Raw genomic sequence first — 20,616 nt, forward strand, 5'->3', positions numbered from 1 at the left:
AATGCATGAATAAATACAGCACTATTAGCTGTTACATTAAATTACTAACTGCTACAAAGAAATGCCTTATGTGCCGCTGAGGAAATAAAAGCACGTGGATCGACAGTGTTTGAGGAAATACATTGTGTGTTTGTGTGTGTGTGTGTGTGTGCGTGTGTCACCGTCACCTTTTTAGCGATTATACCAAACTCAAATGAACAAATGCAACACAATAGGCGGCCTTGAATTCATTAACAGCGTCCTCCCCTCACACATCGCTTGCTTTCTTTTCATCATACTTCTTCACAACTGTCTGCCTCTGTGAGCTTGATGTCGCCATGACACATGCACTCACACACACTTGCGTGCAGAAAAGGAGAGTAAGAGTTGGAAGGACTGAGTTGAAACGAGTTAGTGATTAGTGGGAAGCTGATGATGATGATGTTGAAAGAACCCCTCTGAAATCCTTGCCATGACTCATTGGCCAGCGCTCATTCCGTGACACACACACTCACGGAGGAGGGGGTCGCGGTCCCCCCAAATTCCTGATGTGATGTAAGATCACAGTCGAACGCTCCCTTCCTTGCTTTTGAATTCCTTCCCTGCTTCATCAGCTTCCACCATCTGCTGGTGGGACTGTGCGGGCTCGGCAGTGAGATGACATCTAGTTAGCAGGCCGCTTCTTGTGGTATGACTGACCTGTTTAGTATCCCCCCCCACCCCGCCCCCCTCAGTCGTCTGTGTTTTTCATTAGCAGCTTTCACGTGGGGTGCTGTCTGTATGGGTTTGAATGCCCCAGAAGCCAGAACCACAAAACATATCGGATTTAGCCCTTGTGAAAATGTGTATTCCCATGGTGAAGGAAAATCAGTTTTTATTTATAAAGTGCCAATTCATAACACAGGTTATCATTTGATATATGCGTCTGTGGCTAAAAAGTGAAGCGTAAAGAGTCTATGTGCACTAGAGTGTTCACAGGAATTACTTTTCCGGATCCGAAGCGGCATCCACTAGGCAAGCTGTACCAGTACGGTCTATATGTTGTTTAACAGTAATACTGAATTATATTTATGAACAAATAAAGAAAGTATATTTATCAATGGCTAAAAAAATGAAACGCGGTGTGTCTCTTTCGCTAAAATACAAGTGCAACAACTGAACAAGTTGTATGTTCATTGACGAAAGTGAAGATTCTGTCCTCCCTCCAGCAGGACTCGGCAGGAGGACCCGGGAACATGCGTTGGTCGCGTCTTTCCTTTCTTTATTCGAGCGAGTCGGATTTGTCGTCTCACGTGATATCCGTACCGTTGTCTCAATTTGCCCCTCCCCGTGGAGCTGATCCATTTTTGGGGGCCAGTTAGTGGGAGTGATGAGAGAACACAGCATCCATACGTTCATTCTTGGAACCGCTTATCTTGCTCAGCAGCAGAAACCGATCCCAGCATACTTGGGTTGGGAGGCGGGGCTTAGCTTGGACATGTCAATCAAAGGAGATGTTTTCATGAGCATCAAAGAAGTGAGCCTAACATGCATGGTTTGATGTCAAAGACAATTTAGTCTTCTGTGAGGGTAACATACTTCACATCTTTTTCCTGAAAATGAAGACGATTTAGTTTTAAGTCTCTCTGCAAATGGAAAGGTCTTATCAAAGATTCAAGCGCAGAGCTTATTTGCCGCCTACTTGTTGATGGTGCCGCAAGACAGTGTGTATGCGTGTGTGTGTGTGTGTGTGTAAGCTTCTTGTGCTCATTAACTTAACTCTGCACCAAAAAAAAAAGAAAAAATAACACAGTCCACTAGCTGTCTGAGCTGGTTAAGCTGTCATGTCAGCTGTCGGGTTGGCAGGTGACACACATCTGTGGAAGGAAGTGTGTGTATGAATATTTCACTTGGTCAGAGGAAATGTTTGTGTTTTTTTAGATGTGGCATAACACAATGTTTTTTTTTTCTAGATGTGGCATAACACTTATTTTTGCCCGTACGTGCCGATGCGCTTTGTTCATCTTCCTGCCATAGGTGTCACATGGGAGCTTCTGCGTGCATTTGTGTGCGCCTGTGTGTGCGCGCGTGTGTTCCGGTTCGTCATTCCTTTGTGTCCTGTGTATTTTCTCTCTGCGTAGGGTGTGCCGCCCACCCCCTCGCCGCCCCCGTGGCAGGCACAGCACCAGGCCTTGACCTGTACCGGCTTGCCCCAGCGCAGACAGAGTGAGTCACTAACACGCTTCACCTGCCTTTTTGCCATCTTTTTTTCGCGGACTTCACTTATGCCATTTAAAAGCTCAAAGTCATCTCATGCAATTTCCAGGATTTTATTTTGGGGTTTAATTGCACACCGATATTGTTTTGTGTATAGCACATCCTCTTTTCCCCTGACACACTTCTCTTTGGGCCTCTTTTCTACATTCAGTTATTCTGTTGTAGAGTATAATGCTCTTTTATATCAGGATTTTTCATCAGTTGCTCAGCATGGTGTCTATACAAAAAATAAACACAATTTGGGTTCTACTTATGAACACTGCACTCACCCATCAGTGAATCCTCCAACAAGCTGTGTATTGTAAGCTGGGTATATGACGCAGTGCTGAAAAAGATCAACAATGGACAAATGGCAGGAAATGAACGTGTGAGCAGGTAAAAAAGCAAAAAAAAAAAAAAAAGATGGAAGAAAGCACAGATGATGATGTTGAAAGAACCCAGAGCACAGAGCCCACGCCGTGCTCCTTTCGATCAAGAGGGAAAGTGAAATAAATGCGGCACGTTGTTCGAACACCTCAGGTTATTTCAGCATCGTCGAGTGCGCTTGAGAATTTTTTATCAGCTTTTTTATTTTTTTTGACAAAGGCATCATTGCTGCATTCATTCTCCCCACACCTGTGGGAGTGGAGTGTGCTCGCAAGCGGGAGAAAAGAGGTGGGAAGCAGTCAAACTTCCTGAAATCAAGTCAGATTTTCCCTGGATTTCAAATGCAAAAATATGTGAGATTTAAGTGTGGGCTTTCAGCTAGCTTTCACATAAATACGGCCTTTACCGATGTTTGAATGACGTTTATGCCGATGACGGTGTTTATGCCGAGTGCCTCCATTTTCTAGAGCTCCGAATTATTTCAATATTTGCCTCACAAGAGGTGGTGTATAAGTGTGAGATGTCAATACAAATGGACGAAGCCATCCAGAACAACACAGCGCCAATATAAGGAAATCTATCTTCAAAGTAATGAAAGCACCGGTCAGCCCAACTATATCAAACGGTCAAAATCGAGAAGACTGTGGACATGATTTAACCCGTGAGCCCCTTTGTACTCCATTGCTAACAAAAACAGCAGTCTCTCAAATTACCGCATGCTGTAAACAAATTCCCATATCAGAAATGATATTCCGTTTTGTGGAAACGTCATCTTTGACAACGATTAGGCTTCCTGTAGATGCCGAGGAGTGATCGCTCCACAATTGTCATGTTTATGTCATGCTAACCACTACTTGACTGTACTAGCCATGACTAATAATGTCTATAAATGATATAAATAATAAACAAATAATGCCCCCAAATAGACGACTGCAGTTTAGGAAATAAACACATTTTCAGAGGCTCTGGAGATACTCGCATCGGATGGCTGTTTTTCCTGAATGCTAAATGCCATCTTTTTGTGAAAGCTACACGTTTTTGATTGATCCCCTTTGTTCATATAAAAGGCCAAATCACAACAACAAAACTTTTTCACCCCCTCTACAAGCTAAGACTGTAACCAAACCTTGTTTTAATCGACCTTATTATTGAGAATAAAATAGTCTGATTTTTACAGAGCAATTGCTTTAACTTGCTCCTTTGTTGATCTGTTATGTGATTTTTCTTATACGCATGAAGTAGATCTTAATCCTGTATTGAATTTGTTCCAACCGCAGTGTGTCTCTTTGCCCCCCTTCCTCTCTCTTCTCTCGGGCTCCTTCATCTTCTAACGCCGCCTCTCCTCATCTCCCCCTCTTAACTCTGCCTGCCCACACATAATGACTGTGGCAAGGAGTGGAGCACCTAGTGCAGTACTTCACTGACCGGGCATGGTACAGTAGAACCTCTCTCGAACGTCTTAACCGTCAGCCATTACCGTGAAGCATGGCCTCCTTCATCTGCATGCATTTGGTTCGCCCACATTGGGAGTGTTTCAGTTCAGCATCATTTTCCTTTCTTCTCAGTGTGTGGATGTTGGAAGACCGTTTTGCAATGGTTTTGTACTTTAAATTGATATCAGGAAAAAAAAAGTTTTGGGACAACATTGCACCTTCAGGTGCAAATGAAAGTAGGACTTGTAGCTGATGGAAGCGTGCAATGTTGTTTCGATAAAACGTTGCAGTGCGTGGAGCATTTGTGTGTTCGTCCTAGTGTCCCAAGACTTTTGTCCGTATAGGGGGTCTTCAGTTTACAACCTAATCAGAATTTGATCAAAAGTCGGAATGTTGTCTATCACTAACCTATGATAACACAGAAGTAAAGTCCTAATTGCAGTTAATAATTAATGGTATAAAAAAAAAAAAAACACTTCAAACAGAGGACCCCCTGGAACGGTGCTTTTAGTTGATTTCTTCAAACTCTGCATGCATGCTTTAATCCCCCCATGTGGGTTTTGTTCTCCATTTATGTGCACTCTCCTGTCAGAACACTTTGATTGTGCCGTATTTCAAAGAAAAAGCGTGTCATCGGACATGCCAGAGTCACTAGAGTGCTGTGCTCTGGCATCCAAATCACCCTTTTCACAACCGTTTTCATAAACGACGTGCCGGCCTCATCCGACTTGGAAATAGAGTGACATCATATTAGCGGCTTCGTATGATGATGATGGTGTGTCATGTCTTCTGTAAGATGTCCTCTCAAGCAGTGGTTTTGCGAGCATGGTTACTAGGGTCGCAAAGGGGTCAAATATTTTCATAACATTTTGGGTGAATTTCCAAGGAAGTTCAAGATGGGGGAATATGGAGATATTCCAACATGCAAATTTTCCATGGGAATTTGTGGGAGCTGGGAATTGAGGGTGATTAAATGGAACGGTATTATATTCAAACAAAAATGTAGTATAGTCATAGTAATAGTCATAAGCATAGTTTTTTCGTTATGGTTATTTATTTAGTTTTGACTTTTGTTCTTTAAATTCAGTTAGTTTTTAGTTTTTATATACATTGTTTATTTTTTTTCGAAACGCATAGTTTTAGTTGAGTGTTTTTTTGTTTTTTTTAATTTGTATTAGTTTTAGTTTTGTTTTTTAATATACAGTATGAAGTATTTGTCGAGTGCTAGATTAAAAAAAACAAAAAAAAAAAAACGTTACCAAGCATTGTGTAATAAAGTAAACCAAACTACAATTCCTAAACAGCTGTTTGACATTCATTCTTCTGTACCGGCGTAAAGCAAATATCAAAATATGAGATATTAATTGACAAAGACATAAAGCAAGGATATTTTCACCATAAATATAGTTACTTTTAGGTAGTTCCATTAACGTAAGATGTAGTTTCAGTTACGGTAGTTATCGTCTTTGAAAAGCACTTTCATTTTTGTTTTATTTTGTTAACAGAAATTATCAATAATTTTATTTCTTCAATTTTAGTGTTGACGTGAACTGTAATCTTGGTCGTAAACAGGCATACATGCTAAATACTGTGAGAGGGACAAAATATCACCAGCCTCTTAAAATAATGGCCTACGTCATATTTTGACAAAATGTCTTCTTTTGTCTTAAACATGCTGGCCACCTCTGCTAAAATCGTCTGCATCCTTAATTAAACAGATCATTCACTTCTATCCCTGAAATGAAATGATTAATACATATAAGATCATCAGAATGTGATTCAGTTTTCTGAAAAAAAATGAAAAGATGACTTGGGCCATTATTTTAAGAGGGTGACGATATGAGAAACTGCTTTCATTTTGTTGCAGTGCAATTCCACATCGCTTCAATGACAACAAGAAACATTGTTTGAACATCTCTCTGAAGGTTTCAATCAAAACTGGGCATTATTACCTTTTGTAACAGAAGACAGGTGAACCCGAAGTGGTCCAACCCATCCAAGCAAGTTTTGTTGCTCGCTGCAGAAATCAAATGAAATGCCGGACGAGCATCAGCAGACATTTTTCTCAACACAAAGCGTGCCGGTGTACCAGGAGATGGTGCTGTGGCCTCATGTAATCTGTGGTGCATAGAAACACAAGGCAGTCGCCTGACCAGCACAGAATCTCACATCTTCACACATCCTTAAGAAATGGCTGTGCTAAAACACACTTGATGTTGTTAATAGCTCTAGATAGCTTCTGGCGGATTCCGACTCAATAGCGTAAATAAAGCAGCCATGCCTTAAAGAATCCCCCTCAACACAACTAAGTAGGATTTCATCCTCGCGGTAGGGTCACGGGTCATCGCAAAGCTGTATTTATGCACTGATGGTGCAACGCTGGCTTTTTATTCTGACCCGAGCAGCTGCGCTTTCGCCTCTTGTTGACTGAATTTATCTAATAAGCCTCCCCGGCTTCCTTCCGGGGCTGCCTGAGCTGTTGCGAGAAGGTCAGCGTTACCTTATAGCGCTAAGCGTCTGGTGGGAATGCGATGGGCCAACCGGGTCGCAGGTCCAGCATTGTGCTTTACAGGTTAATCGTTAGAGCCCAGTTGAATTGTGCCGCTAGTTACATTGTTGAAGGGACAAACAAACAAGCCGTTCAACCGGAGCTGTGAAAGATTGAAATAATCAAGGTATGTTATTTTAGACTGAGAGTGGAAGTCTCCTCTAATGAACATTATATATCTATTGTTTTTATAATGACATACAACAACAATATACTTTGTGTGTTGTAGGCTACCACTAGCTTTGGTGTTTAACTGATCATTTCCATATTTGGATGTACAGCACCGATACAATGAGCAGCGTTTTGAGGAGATGCTTTAGAGTGGTGGCGCATGGTCTTAATTTTGGTTAAGAATTGGATGAATTTACAGATACAGGAATTTATTAGGCCTCTAGCACTGGGTGATGGGAACGGTCCCCCAAAAAGTCACTCACTAGTTTCCCTTGAAAAGTTAGGGGGGGAAAAAATAGCCCCTAACACCAGTTTCACCAATGTACACAAAATTGGACATTTACCTATCGTAACAGGATGCATAAAAAAGTCTCAAGGATGCAACAGGAAGTCGGCCATTTTGGCTCGAGGCAGCCATTTTGGTTGAATTCCACGGCTCATACTTGGACAATCTCCTCAGAAATTCTCCCAAATGAGCCTCAATCAGAATCAGGTGTCCCAGACGTGTGGATGAAGCTAAATTGCCAAGCTGTTTTTGCCTAAGCCAGAGTATGGTGTCAAAGTACATTTTAAGGATTTGCTGCGGAATAAATGGGTGCGAGAACCTGTTAATTTTCCATTCTTTTCATTTGGTCTTCCTCCCTGAATGCAGAATTTGAAACAAACAGATGGCCAAACATTTCTTCCCACGTTGCTCTTTTTGACAATCATTCAGATCACGGACCATGTGATCATCTAGCACTGATGACATGGTTGTTTGGCACATCACTGTTTAAGTCACTTTTTAACACTAAACTGGTGTGCATTTAATTTTGTCCAGTTTATCAGTTATGAAATACAGTGTATTTATTGGAAAAGCAACTTTTCAAAATTGTCTTTGTTTATTTAGCAGATTTAATGCTGGAGTTCATTCAAATAGTCACCTGTGCAAAATGTCAATAGTACTCCCACGGTGTTCTGTGGCTGTCCTGACATTTTTCCCACTGAGAAAGTGTCAGCACTTTGTGGCAGAGGCGCCATTGCGGTCCTCTGAATTGGTCTGAAGCGGCCCGTCACAAATCGCCTCAAAAGACGTGAATCCAGCCTCTCACATGGCAAGGTTATTCTCCTCCAAGTGCTGAATCAGGGCTTCCTCTGTGACTTTGTCTCTCCCGTTCCAGGAATAGTTTGGTGACTGGCAGCGCAAACACGCTGTGATGTTAGGAGCAAATAAACAAGTCAAAGAAACTGAGACTTTTTGATTCAAAATTTCCTTTTGCAGCTGTAAAAATATTCAAATGGCTGTGACATCAAAGAAAAAAAAAAAAAAAAAGAATCATTTCTGGAGCAGCATCATAAAACATCTCCAAGTCTGCCTCATTAGGCTGTTTCATAACTATTTTATCCTCATTTTTGAATCCTTTGGATTTTTCTTTGCTCTTTCCTGCAGCTTCAAATACCTTTCAACCTCAGCGAGCGTTTCCGCCCGGGAAGACCAGTAAAAACTCTCCCCAGCGAGGGCCGCAGTGACCCGACGGGGGACGCGGGGGCCTGTTTTGACGCCGACGCTCCTCTCGATGGCCTTGCGTCAGATGTGTCGGCCCCGCCGCACCCGCTGCAGCTGAGTCACCGCCGCGGCATTCACTGTCCCAGCTCAGGGGTCCAGCGTGAGCGGCGGGCCCCCGCGGCCACGTCGCATGACCCGGCCGCTGCCCCGTCCGTTCATGGCGAGGTCACGTCACTTCCTGCTTTCAAGCCGCTCAGACAGTCCGCCTCCTTGAAGCCTTTGGCCAGCAGGAGCAGGCAGCTGCCCCCTCCGTCCAGAGGCCTTCCCTGCTTTAACACCGGCCCACGGCAAGCACTCCCCGGCCCGTGTCGCACCTCGCCGCTTCTGCCTCGCGGGATCCCGGAGCCCCCCGGCGGTCCTCGCGGTGGCGCTAACCCAGAGAACGCCAACCGGAGATCACTCAAGGAGACGAGCAAGATGATCGCCCCTGCGGGTCGCTCGTGTCCCCCCAAGCCAAAGATTCCCTGAGCGGGGTCATGCCGCACGTCGAACCAAAATAAAAGAAGAGGCTGCACCACTGACTATGTAGACTATGTAGCAAGATGAACAACTCAACTCCACAGCCTGTAAGTCTGTATACATGTCACTTTTACAAACGTTTAGCACAGGGGTGGGCAAAGTAGGACTCCATTCTTTCATGTATTTCAAATGTATTTATTCATTTTTAAAAAAATAATTTCTCATTAAATAATTGGTTAATTGGTTGGTTGTAAATATTAAAAAAATCTAAATTGTAAAGCAAGAATATACAGATACATTTATGTATTTATTTAATTATATAATCAGTTAATTATTATTAAATTAAAGTATTCACAGGGATTTGTGGGGAGACCTGCCGCAAATAGTAAAAAACTCCTTTCAGTCCCCCACCAAGGATGCAGCCGAGATTAGCAGAAGTGGCCAGCATCACGAGATGTTTGGAGACGGGGTTTTTTTCCTTCAAAATATGACTTATTCCATTGTTTTAAGAAGGTGACGAAATGATTTGAGTTGGGGAAAAATGCACTGAAATTGAAAACCCACTGTAACTTCCACTAACAACCCAGGCTACACGTAGCTCCTCCCTGACATACAGTCTTCCTTGACACCAGTTACTACTTTCCTATTAGCCTGTGCTTTGGCACCATCTTATGTAAGCTTGGTTTTCAGTCAATAGCTGAGGATAGTTTCCACAGTTAAGAACGTGAATAGGTACATTTTGAGAATTTGCGAGGGTTTACTGTAATTCTAAATTTGGAAAAAACGAAAATAGATTTAATCATACTATTTTATACATTTTAAGTAGTTTTTATTTCACTTTGCACGTCCCATCTGTCTGTTTTAAAAATCAAATATGGGCCTTGAGCACAAAAGTTAGCCCATCCCCGCTTTAGCAGGTGCCAGTGTCCTCATCCGCAAAAGTCACTTTTCGTCCCTTCTGCTGTCTAACTTACTTGCTAAATTCACAACGACACAATATTGCTCAGCCTCACACGGCCGCGCCCTCTGACCCTTGGCGGCGCACCGTTTTAAAGGTGGCACAGACGCGACCTTTACAATGTAGCTGAAGGGCCCCCAGAGGTGGAGCACGGAGACTAAAAACAAGTTGTGCTGGAGAAAGTGAGTCATGGCCAAAAAGGTGTATTAGGCGCGAGAGACAAAGCTGTCTCGCAAAAACCTCTCATGTGTGTCTACTCTGCACCGGTGTGTGCGCCGAGTGAAAGACAGCAGCACTATAAAGTCACTAATGAGATCCAATACAAGAGCTGTTCTGCTTTACAAAGACATCCATCCATCCATTTTGTATAGCCCTTGTCCTCATTAGGGAGGCGGGTGAGCTGGAGTCTTTGCCAGCTGACACCCTGTCCTGGTTGCCAGTCAATCGCAGGGCACAAGCGATCATTCGCAACAGTGGGAAGCCGAGCTATTTTTAGAATAAGCCCGCGTCCGCCACGTTTGTGGGCCCTCCTCTGGTGGCATAAAACGTAACTACTAAGACCCAGTTGTTGTACCAGTGTGCTGACTTGTCTTACTAGTGAGGTCACAGAGCATGACGGATAACAAATAAATGCGCAAACGGCTTTCCGTCAGTACCCCGTCTCTTCCCCAGTCACTTGAGTGTGCATGTGTGCCTAATATTAAGGGTTGTTACTGGGAGATACCACTTTTTTTTTAAACCGATACCAGTACAGGTATTTACTTTTTGAAAACTCACTGATACCGAGTACCGATACCTGTAGTATTTTTGGATGTATAAAATTTCATTCAACACAAATGCTTAAAAATTGTGATGTTGATTTGCCGACGTGTTAAGACTGCCGCAGTATAGCGCCAACTACTGCTGAGGAGGACTTGATGTCAGATTTGTTTTTTTATTTTTCGCTTTTAGTATCGGTGGCTGGTATCGGCAGTCTCCGTTAGGGCCCGATACCTCAAAATAAGGCTGCTATCGTTCTGATACTAATGCCTTGTATCGGCACTTGTTACCGTTGTGACAAACAGCCTACAAATGACTAATTTGCAATCATGCAAATAGCAGCTATCAAGACTTCATTAAGGTGTTTGCCTCTCGCACTCTCCTCCTCTGTCGACTAGAATCTGGCATGTCTTCTTTTTGAAAAAAAATTGAACTCTATTTATCACCCACTTTTTTTCTTTTTTTGTACTGTCAAACGGTCCCTAGCACGTCCCCGCATGGCGAGCAGCGGTGTGTTAAGAAGAGCCACTGACAGGGACTCTGCTCTCTTCACTGTCGGGGCCGCGTGACCGCTCGCCTCTGTACGCCTCTGGCAGGGACCGCTCGACTGCGTCCCCTCCACATAGACACACACACAAACACGTACAGGCACTATGACACAACTAGAACGGACGTGAAAGGGAACACACACACACACACACACACACGGACCCCAGCAGTCACATACAGTTGAACCTCCGAAGTCGAACACAATCTGTTCGCTGGTCAATTGCAGCGCACATATTGACATCCATTCCCACGAGGGGTTGACAGACTACAGATTTTTTGTAGTCGACGCTAAGGTGGTGATAGTTGAGTTGACGTCAGATAATCGACGACAGAACTTATAGAACTCCAACACCTATTCACGTAACACTACAGCAGGGTAGCGATTCACAAAAAAAAAAAAAAAAAATCACAAGAGGAGAGAATGCCTTGCAATTCTGTATTGTAGCAATCCTGCAATTGTGTTAGAGTCCGACAGGTTCTGACCGGCCGTGAGGCCGTGATGGTGCGTGATTTGCGATTGGGTGAGTGAGTTTGAGGGTGAGGTTAGGCTGATACCTGAACGAAACTGAAGTTGGATGGTGTTGACAGTAACCGTTCATTTTTTTCGACCTATAGGTAGTTGGTCCCACCACTTGTCCTCGTTTGATCGTCCGAGCCAGGTGTCAAACTCATTCTTGTCATGGGCCTGGTTCCGATTTTACTCGGAGGGCCGTTACACTAGTTTTGACATCAGAAGCCAGTAAATAGTTTGTTCGACTATTTTGTTTATGTATTTTAAAGGAAGGATTAGTAACAAATGGTTGAAATATCGAATATGTTGTGTTAACAGTGAAGACAATTGACAAAACATGTCAAGTCAACACATGATATGTCTTCGCAGGCCACATAAAATGATGTTGGGGGCCAGATCTGGCCCCCGGGCCTTTAGTTTGACACCTGTGGTCTAAACAGTCGCTGCAGTATTGTCAGTCATTTATCTGTTATAGGAGGTCGTTTGATGAATTTGCTAATTGACAGCTGATGTGAGGATTTAGTGTGTTCAGCAAGCTAGCGTTAGCGGGTGCCTTTCCAGATTGACGTCATTGTGAAATAAAATTGTATTGTATTTCACACCATCACTGTGTAGGACTTGAACGGCTGCAGTGACATTTTTTTGTGACTTTTCCTAGAATATTAAGGTCAAATTCCAAATGATGGTCATTTGAATTAGGTTCCATTGAAATAAACAGAATGGGGGGGGTTTATGTTCTGCCGATCTACCGAACAGCTGGTGGATGTTTCAGCTGTGTGCCAAACCGACCAAACAAAGCCAAGACGGTACGCCAAAAACATATCAAATGGAGGGTGACGCAACAGGAGAACCAGAGAGCGAACCTACAACCTCAAAATCCCGTGAAGCTCTTCGGATAGCGGGGGGAACGTTGCCAGCCAGCGTGTGAGTGGACGAGCGTGAGGTGGAATATGTTTGTTTGGACGCGACGTGCTCCAGTGGGGTATCGGCCCCCTCCGCACCCCCACTTCACCCCTCTCGGCCGTGTCACTCAACGCTCGCTAATGCCAGCCCAGAAATCAATGCGGTGTGTTTGTGTAAGTCAAAGCTGCGTCTGCCCACGGGGCGGGAAGGCAAACACAAGTGCACGGCAAAAAGCAGGGCCAGCGCCATCCTTCTCCCCACCGTGTGCCGTTCCAAAGCCCTAATCTCCAAATCAATGCCCTCTCTCAGTTTCAAAGTGCGGACAATCTGTCGGGCTCTCGCCGAAAGCACAAAACCTGAAAACACTGCCACACTGTCGATCAATTCTAATGCCGGGGGTGTGTGTGTGTGGGGGGGGGACGCTTGGTTAACTCTGTTTTGGACTGTTTTTTGTTAGCTGTGTTAGCGTTTTTGCACAAACAGGAAATGCTCCAGAGGAAGACGAGTTTCTGCGTGATGGATTGTAGCGTAGGTGTAGTTAACGTAACCGGCAACTCCCGGGAATTGAAGAATATTTGCACTTTTCGAGCTTTCCTTTGACCTCGAATTGGCTGCAGAAGTCCTTGCTATTTATGGACTGTGGAGCACACTTCATTTTATTTAAGAGCGATTTAGTGATATTTCTCATTCAGTCGCATCGACGCGGTGTCATAGTTTCAAGAAATGGCAATTAAGTGTCTTCTGTGACAATTTTGAAGTAAAACGGAAAGCTTGAAATGTTCTCTGAATAGTTTTGCACGTTCAATTTGTGGATATGCTCATTTTCATCAAAAGCCACAAGTATTAGCCAATAAACAAAAACACAGGCCATACCTTAACTGAAAGTATTATTTACTGACTGACTTGCATGCATCTCTGGCTGTGCAATATCGTGAGAAAATGACTAACCCGATGCACTTTAAACAATGTTTGAAATGTTAATGAAAAGGTTTCGCAGCCTAGTAATATGCTGCCCACCAATGAGAGGTCGTGTGTGTGTGTGTGCGCCACTGTGCCTGTTCGTGTGTGTCGTGGGAGGAGACTTTATTGGACTCTATTCAGTGCTTCCACACACAATTATTGTAAACTGTATATACAAACTTTACTGGTGGTATCACTGTGGAAATAAACTATGATTTGGAAACATGTTCGCTTGTTCATTTGGAAATGGTTTTTACTTGCTTGACTTTATATCTATATATCTATATAGATATATCTATATAGATAGATAGATAGATAATATAGATAGATAGATAGATATTGGAACATCCTTTTTTTCTTTTTTTTTTTTTTTTTTAAATACAGCCACTCAATGTACCCAATATGGTTCCCCACATAATACAGTCAAATGATGGATGAGGTTTGTGTAAAATGCCTACTGAGAGATTATCATCAGGTATGCCATGGGAAATTATCCAGTTTCACTTAATTGGTCTGAGAATGATTTATTTACTAGAAATAATCTTTGTCCATCTATCCATGCTGGCGATGCATAGTGACAGGCAGAACAATTAAAAGCATGAAACATTTGCATAACCCATTAGGCGGAATGTAAATTGTCATGTGAACATGGAAAAAAAAAAGAATACCAAAGACATCTTTTGATGAAAACAGCAATACAGTTATGTTCCAGACCCCCCATTAGGTGAATCTGTGATATAAAAAAAAAATCAACTTTTTTTTTTAATTCTCCTTATGCATGTCTTTTTGTAGCACTTATTATTTTGCTAACTCTATTGAGCAAGAGCAGGAAGAGCGAATGATAAAACAAAAATATAATTCAGTGTAACAGCATACTCATCCTTGTGTTTACAACAAACAAATTACATTTTTCCCCCCAAACTAACAATCTAAACAGGTCATCATACAATATGCATCGATAATGATGCCCAAAGATGTACATCAGAAAATCTGTAGGCATAAAACACAGGATGGGAGAGGATTGTGATTTTCAATATTCTCTCTAATCTTTTCAGCAAAATTGAGTCTAAACTTGAAGTACTTCAAATTTACATTTAATTTAGTGCTGCCACCTATTGGCCTAAAGTAGAAATGCACTCAAAAACAAATAACTGGGCAAAGAAAAAAAAAGAAAATAGTGGGACTGTGAACCTGGGACCCGCGATGGAGGGAGGTTTAAGATAGTGTTGTTTTCAACCCCTTCTTGGGACCAGTTTCCACATTTTTGGCCTCTAAATGCCAAGATAGCAATTTTTGCAGGTCTCTCCGGTATAAAGTTCTGCCTCGATATCCACTCTGGATTCTTTTGTTTTAGTGCGGGCTCCAGCTGCGACTGAGATTCATGTCCTCGGGAGAGGGAGTGTATTAGTAACAGAGCAGCCGCTGGTGAGGCCCTGGCAGGTACCTCCATCACCTCGGACTTGCCTCCCTTCCCACGCATTGATCAAATCCCCGCGTGTGGCTAAGTGCACTGCAGAAAGCGATCTGCTGCCAGACAAAGAGACTCTCCAACAACTGGTCCTGTCGTGCCCCTCCTGCTTTTTCTTCCATTTGGAAGCCCAGAAGCCCTTCACAAACTGGAGACCTTCCTGGTTAGTGTGCAAAACACACACACACACACACACACACACGTACACACACGCTTTTGTGCTTACTGGATGTCAACATGCAATCCCGAGCAGTCCGCCATCCACAGATGTAGCTGTGTGGCACGCCTACACTAACGCCGAGCGAACGTGACTCTGGCTGACACTCTCCAGGGAAAACATGTTTGAAGGACAGATTCATTCACGGAGTGTTTTCCAGCCATTTTCCACCAACACGGTGACAGCCAGGAGATTCATTCCTCGCTTGTTTGCGGCGCTTTTGCATCAACTTTGGGATGTGCATTGGGATGAGGTGTAATTAATGAGTTCATATACATATTTAATTTAAGATATAGAGAAAAAAAAAAGCACAATAAGGAGGGCACGGCTTCCCATGACAGCCGGTTGTAGTTAAGTAATGAAAGGAAATCTTGCTGACTGAACATCATTTAGCACATTTTCTTTAATTGGCCATTACAATAATGTGACAGGAAAAGCAGACGCAGGACTGTGGAATGAGGTTGCCAGAAAAATGGAATACAATAAGCCCCCGTTTATTGCGGATCCTCCTGCACCTATCACACACTTTAGACATATTTCAAACGTCTTTGAAGACAAAAAAATATTGTAAGTATTGTCGTGTATTTCGTGTACTGCGTCTTTGCTGATTTCATTGAACACTGCGGAACTTTCTACTTTCTTTTTCTAAGGCGTGAATGATTTAAAAGAGAAAATCTAATTTTTTTTATCCATCAGTATTATGATTGCGATTTAATATGCAATTATGTTTTTTCAAAGTCGTCTTCCTATGTCCTTCTTAACGAACACAAGCAATAAATGTATCCGTGTTACAGTAAACGATATCAGATATAATGTAATATACAGAGCTGGGCATTTTACAAAAAATTGAGCATACGTTATTCGTCATCCGTCTGCAGCGTAGGCGCCCTTCCCTTCGTCCGTCATTCGCCTTTTTTTATGGTGGAAAAAAAATAGTACTCGTCTATTGGCCGGTCCACATCTAATTTTAAATGGCCGTCCGACTAAACTTTCACTCGCACCCACTAGACAAATGACGGACTGCAGACAAATGGCGGTCTAAATTCCGGGGTATCCGTCTATTTTAAAATGTTTCCCGTCATTCGTCAACCGTCAGCAAAAATGCGTCCGTCGGTGACATATAGACGGATCTGGTCCGTCACATATACGGAATGCCCAGCTCTGGTAATATACATAAATGTTTTGATCTTCTCAGTTTGGCTTCCGCTAAAATAAAGACAAATGATCCATCAATTAATATAATTGACAGTTTATTTAGCTACTTCAATTCAAGTTGTTAACTTACTAACACTTCAACTTGCAGTCTTAGGTATTCACTGCGACATCTTCGCAAAATTCTACTCTACAATTCTGGCGACGGATTACAACGATAATGCAAACAAATCTGTGGCTTTATCACTTTTCATGTTTCATGAAATGATGTGTAAATAGGTGGACTGCACTTCTTAAGCACTGGACTAATCCAAACAATCTATTTAAAAGAAACGAATACATAATCTAGTCTACCAGATGATCGAAATGAAGCAGAGTTTTTTTCCCCCTTTCCAAGCAGCAGCCTTTTCGATTTAAATTTGATTAATTGTTCCGTCCTACTCTCTCCAAACGTGGCCAAATATTCAATTTTTACTGAATCTGTCGTGCTGTTGGCTTTTATATTACAATTACTGAGATGCATCTCATGCCACATTTGATATTTACGTAGTGCACATCAAAATCAAATTAGCATTAATCAAATCTAATGAGTTGTAGATGGGAGGGGGGTTGGTGGGGGGAGGGTCACTAATGACGAGCAGGGGCCCCGAGACAAAAAGAACCTGGAAAGCTCCTCTAGATCAAAAAAAGCCTTCGTAAAAAGGGGGGTAAAAAGTGAGGCATCATTTTCTGCTTGGACACAACCGACGTGAGGGTTCAGACGGCGATGTGTCACGGCCAAATAGATCGGCGAGAGCCTCTTCCCAATATGCGAAACTAGGCCTTTGGCTTTAATGAAATCCTACCTCACTGGAAGCCAACAGAGACAAATGGAGTGGGAGCAAATGAGTCCTCGTGTGAGCCTGCAAAGCCAACAGCTATAGGCCCACCCCGCCACCCCAACCCCACCACAGAAAAGTAGAACACAAAACAATTGTCTCACTTTGAACATCCACGAAAAGAACTTGCAGAAGGTGTATAAAGGAGGACGGAAGCCTCACTTAGCTTGCGTGAACCTTTCAGGCGACTTTACAAGGCAAAGAAAATACGGTTAAAGCAGCACTTGGCAAGAAATCGACCTTAATAAAATTTTTTCACAACTCTTTTGATGAAACATTGACTTACAAGTACCGTAGTTGAATGGGACTTCATGCCCCGAGGGGGTCTGTATCGTTTTTACTGGCACAAAGCAACTTTGAGGAGGATGGGATCAACCCTGGCACACAAAAATATACAAATGTCCTGAATTGCTTTATGGCATACTCACTTCCTCCTTTTGCTATAAGGACGGCTCAGGATTTCACGATACTACGCGCTGGCACGCATGGGAAATGTGGTTGATTTTTGTCAAAACACTACCGCTTCTGTCCACATGGCGCCGCCATACTCAACAAAAACTGACATATGGCATAGTGTTGTTTTAAGTAGCCGACCACACAATCAAGAGAGATCAATGAGTGGGCTCTTTCTTCAGTATTTATTGTCCCTTCATTTTCTATATCGCTTATCCTAGTGAGGCATGCATGTGAAGTGGAGCCTAGCTATGCTGAGTTCGGGCGAGAGGCGGGGCTAACATCAGTCGGCACTCAATCGCAAGGCGCTGTATTGATTCTGAAAAGTGAGAATGGTTTCCCCGCATTGAGACATTGAGCTATTCAGGAAAAGTGGAATAAGTTCATGAATTTTGCCTTCCGCCATGAAAACAATTTATGCTTCAGATTGGCTGCGTCGGTATGTGCTACTATTTCTAATATTCCAATCCATCTGCACCGCAGATAGTCCATTTGGGCTCGGGAGCCGATTTCCCGAGTTGTCACGTCGGCCTTCCCGCGTTTTGGTCAATTACCCGGCGATGTCGCGGCGCGCTTCAGCAGAGGCTGAGGTGAGGCCTCCCTCGCGAGATCCGGCTGCGCTGATGCGGAGTGACGCTTGGCGTAAAAAGTGCCTTTGCAGAAATGGCACAGAGGTGGAAAAGTGTCAAGTTCATCAGGCGGCGGAGGAGACTTCCCATCAAGTATGTTTAGGAGATCTGGACGTCTTGGCCAAGTGCATGTCGACTGACAAGAGGACTCACTCGCCTGTGACCTTGGCTGCCCAGGTCACAATGAGTCAGCACCTGTGTCGTGCTCTTCGTCGAAAAAGATTCTCCACTCTTTTCTTGCAGTCGGGCTGTCTTTTATCTTGGAAAATACGGTTTAACAACCGTTTTAAAATATTACCATTTGAAGGGATTATCATGCCATTAAAGATATAAAGCAAGTGGTCATCATAATCACAAGCTCAGCACACTGGCGATTTGGATGACTGCCCTTTGTAACCACTACTTTTCGGGATATTTTCATAAAAATATACACTCACTAGCCACACCATGCAATGAAACAGCTTCAAAATTGATGTGTTTTTATAAGTTATGTCCATTAGTTGAGCATTTTTTATTATTGGAGTTTCTAACCCAGGGGTGGTCAATTCCGGTCCTCGAGAGCCGGTATCCTGCATGTTTTCTAGGTCTGCCTGCGGCAACACACCTGATTCAAATCATCACATAATTCGCTGGCTAACGATCCTGATCATTTGAATCACGTGGGTTGCAGCAGGGTGACATAGAATACATGCAGGATACCGGCCCTCGAGAACCGGAATCGCCCACCACTGTTCTAACTCCTACCCATTCCCTAGCCTTCCCCCACTCGATCAAAATGTTACCCTAATACATTACCCTTAAACTTTACCTCAAACATGAATCTATCCCCATCCATCCATCCATCCATTTTCTATAGCGCTTATCCAGTTCAGAATCACGGGGAGCCCGTAGCCTACCCCAAATGACTTGAGGCAAAAGGCGGACTACACCACGGCACATATTGAGATGGCCAACCATTCACACTCACATTCACAGCATCACTGAAATCAACCCACACTGCCTGCACCGAAATTATGCAAATGTGCTATTATGCTGTCAGTGACCCCACAAAAACCATCATCAAGCCCCTGTGCAACCCTGACCTCCAACATCGCTTACCCTACGTTAGCCCTTACCACTAAAACCCAACGATATATGTAACAACTAAAAGTAAACCCCAAATGTTAATTCTACCTTTCCAAACCTTTGCAATAACCACTAAATCTGATTTCAACGTTACTATAAATCAAACCCAGACCACAGTGTAACCTAACTCTAGCCTAATTTTGGACCTGGTATAAGAAGCTGTTGAAAGCCGATTGGTAGACATAAAGAGCAGGACTGATGAGAACAGGTAGACAGGACGATAAAACGAGCAGACCGGGAAGGGATGAACGAGGGATGCGGAAAAACAAGACAACAGGAAACAAACTTAAATCCATCCAAAATACAATCTCAATCGATCGATCGATCATGATAGCCAACCCCCAAAAGCTAACCCTAACACCTAAAATTGGAACCGGGTTAAGATTACGTGTCATAGCCTGCATTGTATTTTGACTGTACACTCTAAAAACAGTTGAGTTAAAAATAACACCATTTTGGGTCATAAAAGGGCCGATCCGCTAACTTTCTGGTATGTTTTTGCAGAAAACAACCCCAAAAATGGGTAGTTTTGTCCAAAACAACCCCCCACAACTGGGCTGTTTTGTACAAAACAACGCAAGAAGGTGGGTCAAATTGACCCAATTTGTGGATTGGTCCATTTTAGACCAAAAATTGTCTTATTTTGAACCCAACTGTTTTTAGAGTGTATTTACTTTTCCTTACACGTTAGCCTGACAATAACTGCTAATGCTAATTTAACTTTAGCATTAATTTGTGGATTGGTCCATTTTTGACCAAAAATTGTCTTATTTTGAACCCAACTGTTTTTAGAGTGTATTTACTTTTCCTTACACGTTAGCCTGACAATAACTTTTAATGCTAATTTAACTTTAGCATAACCCTCCCCTGAATACCAACCAAAGATGCCGGTTACAAAATAGAAGAGGTGAAGGGCATAAGAAATCGACATTTTTAAAGTTACATTCCACGCAAATACCGTTGAAGAAGAATCAACGGACATTTTCCTTTTTTGTTAACATAAGGTAAGAAAAAAACCCAGTCGACGTCTTTGGAATGTGCTCAACTCTCGTCAAACATTCACCTCACACGCTCTCCGAATTACACACTCAATGACTTCATATCTTGTCCACTTCCCTTTCGTCGTCGTTGCCGTCTTCTCCCCCCGAGGCGTCGGCCGCGACAAAGGCCCGTGCCAAGAGGCCGCCGCGTCGGGCAGCAGTGGGGGGAAAAAAAGGTTACCTGTCGACCGCAGCCCTTTAATACAGCTTATCCTCACGAGGGCTGCTTTTTTTGTGTCGCCGCCGCTTTTCTAAG

General features: G+C 43.1%; 1 protein-coding gene across 5 annotated transcripts in view; it reads left to right on the forward strand.

The window, feature by feature from the left end:
• ccser2a (coiled-coil serine-rich protein 2a) overlaps positions 1-20,616 on the forward strand; it is a 62,021-nt gene that overhangs the window by 25,259 nt on the left and 16,146 nt on the right. The window contains exons 10-12 of one of the 5 annotated variants that reach the window (XM_086045272.1): positions 2,100-2,184; positions 3,995-4,034; positions 8,183-8,379. In XM_086045272.1, coding sequence (XP_085901398.1) covers positions 2,100-2,184; positions 3,995-4,034; positions 8,183-8,234 — 177 coding nt within the window. In that variant the 3' untranslated portion in view covers positions 8,235-8,379. Of the gene's footprint in view, positions 1-2,099; positions 2,185-3,994; positions 4,035-8,182; positions 13,626-14,752; positions 15,030-20,616 lie in introns of those variants that run through there. The other 4 variants (XR_015088656.1, XR_015088657.1, XM_086045273.1 and 1 more) reach the window with 4 other exon arrangements.

The sequence above is a fragment of the Filicampus tigris genome, chromosome 11 (genome assembly GCF_054856515.1).
Source record: "Filicampus tigris isolate MCC_2025a chromosome 11, RoL_Ftig_1.0, whole genome shotgun sequence".
NCBI classification, from domain to species: Eukaryota; Metazoa; Chordata; class Actinopteri; order Syngnathiformes; family Syngnathidae; genus Filicampus; species Filicampus tigris.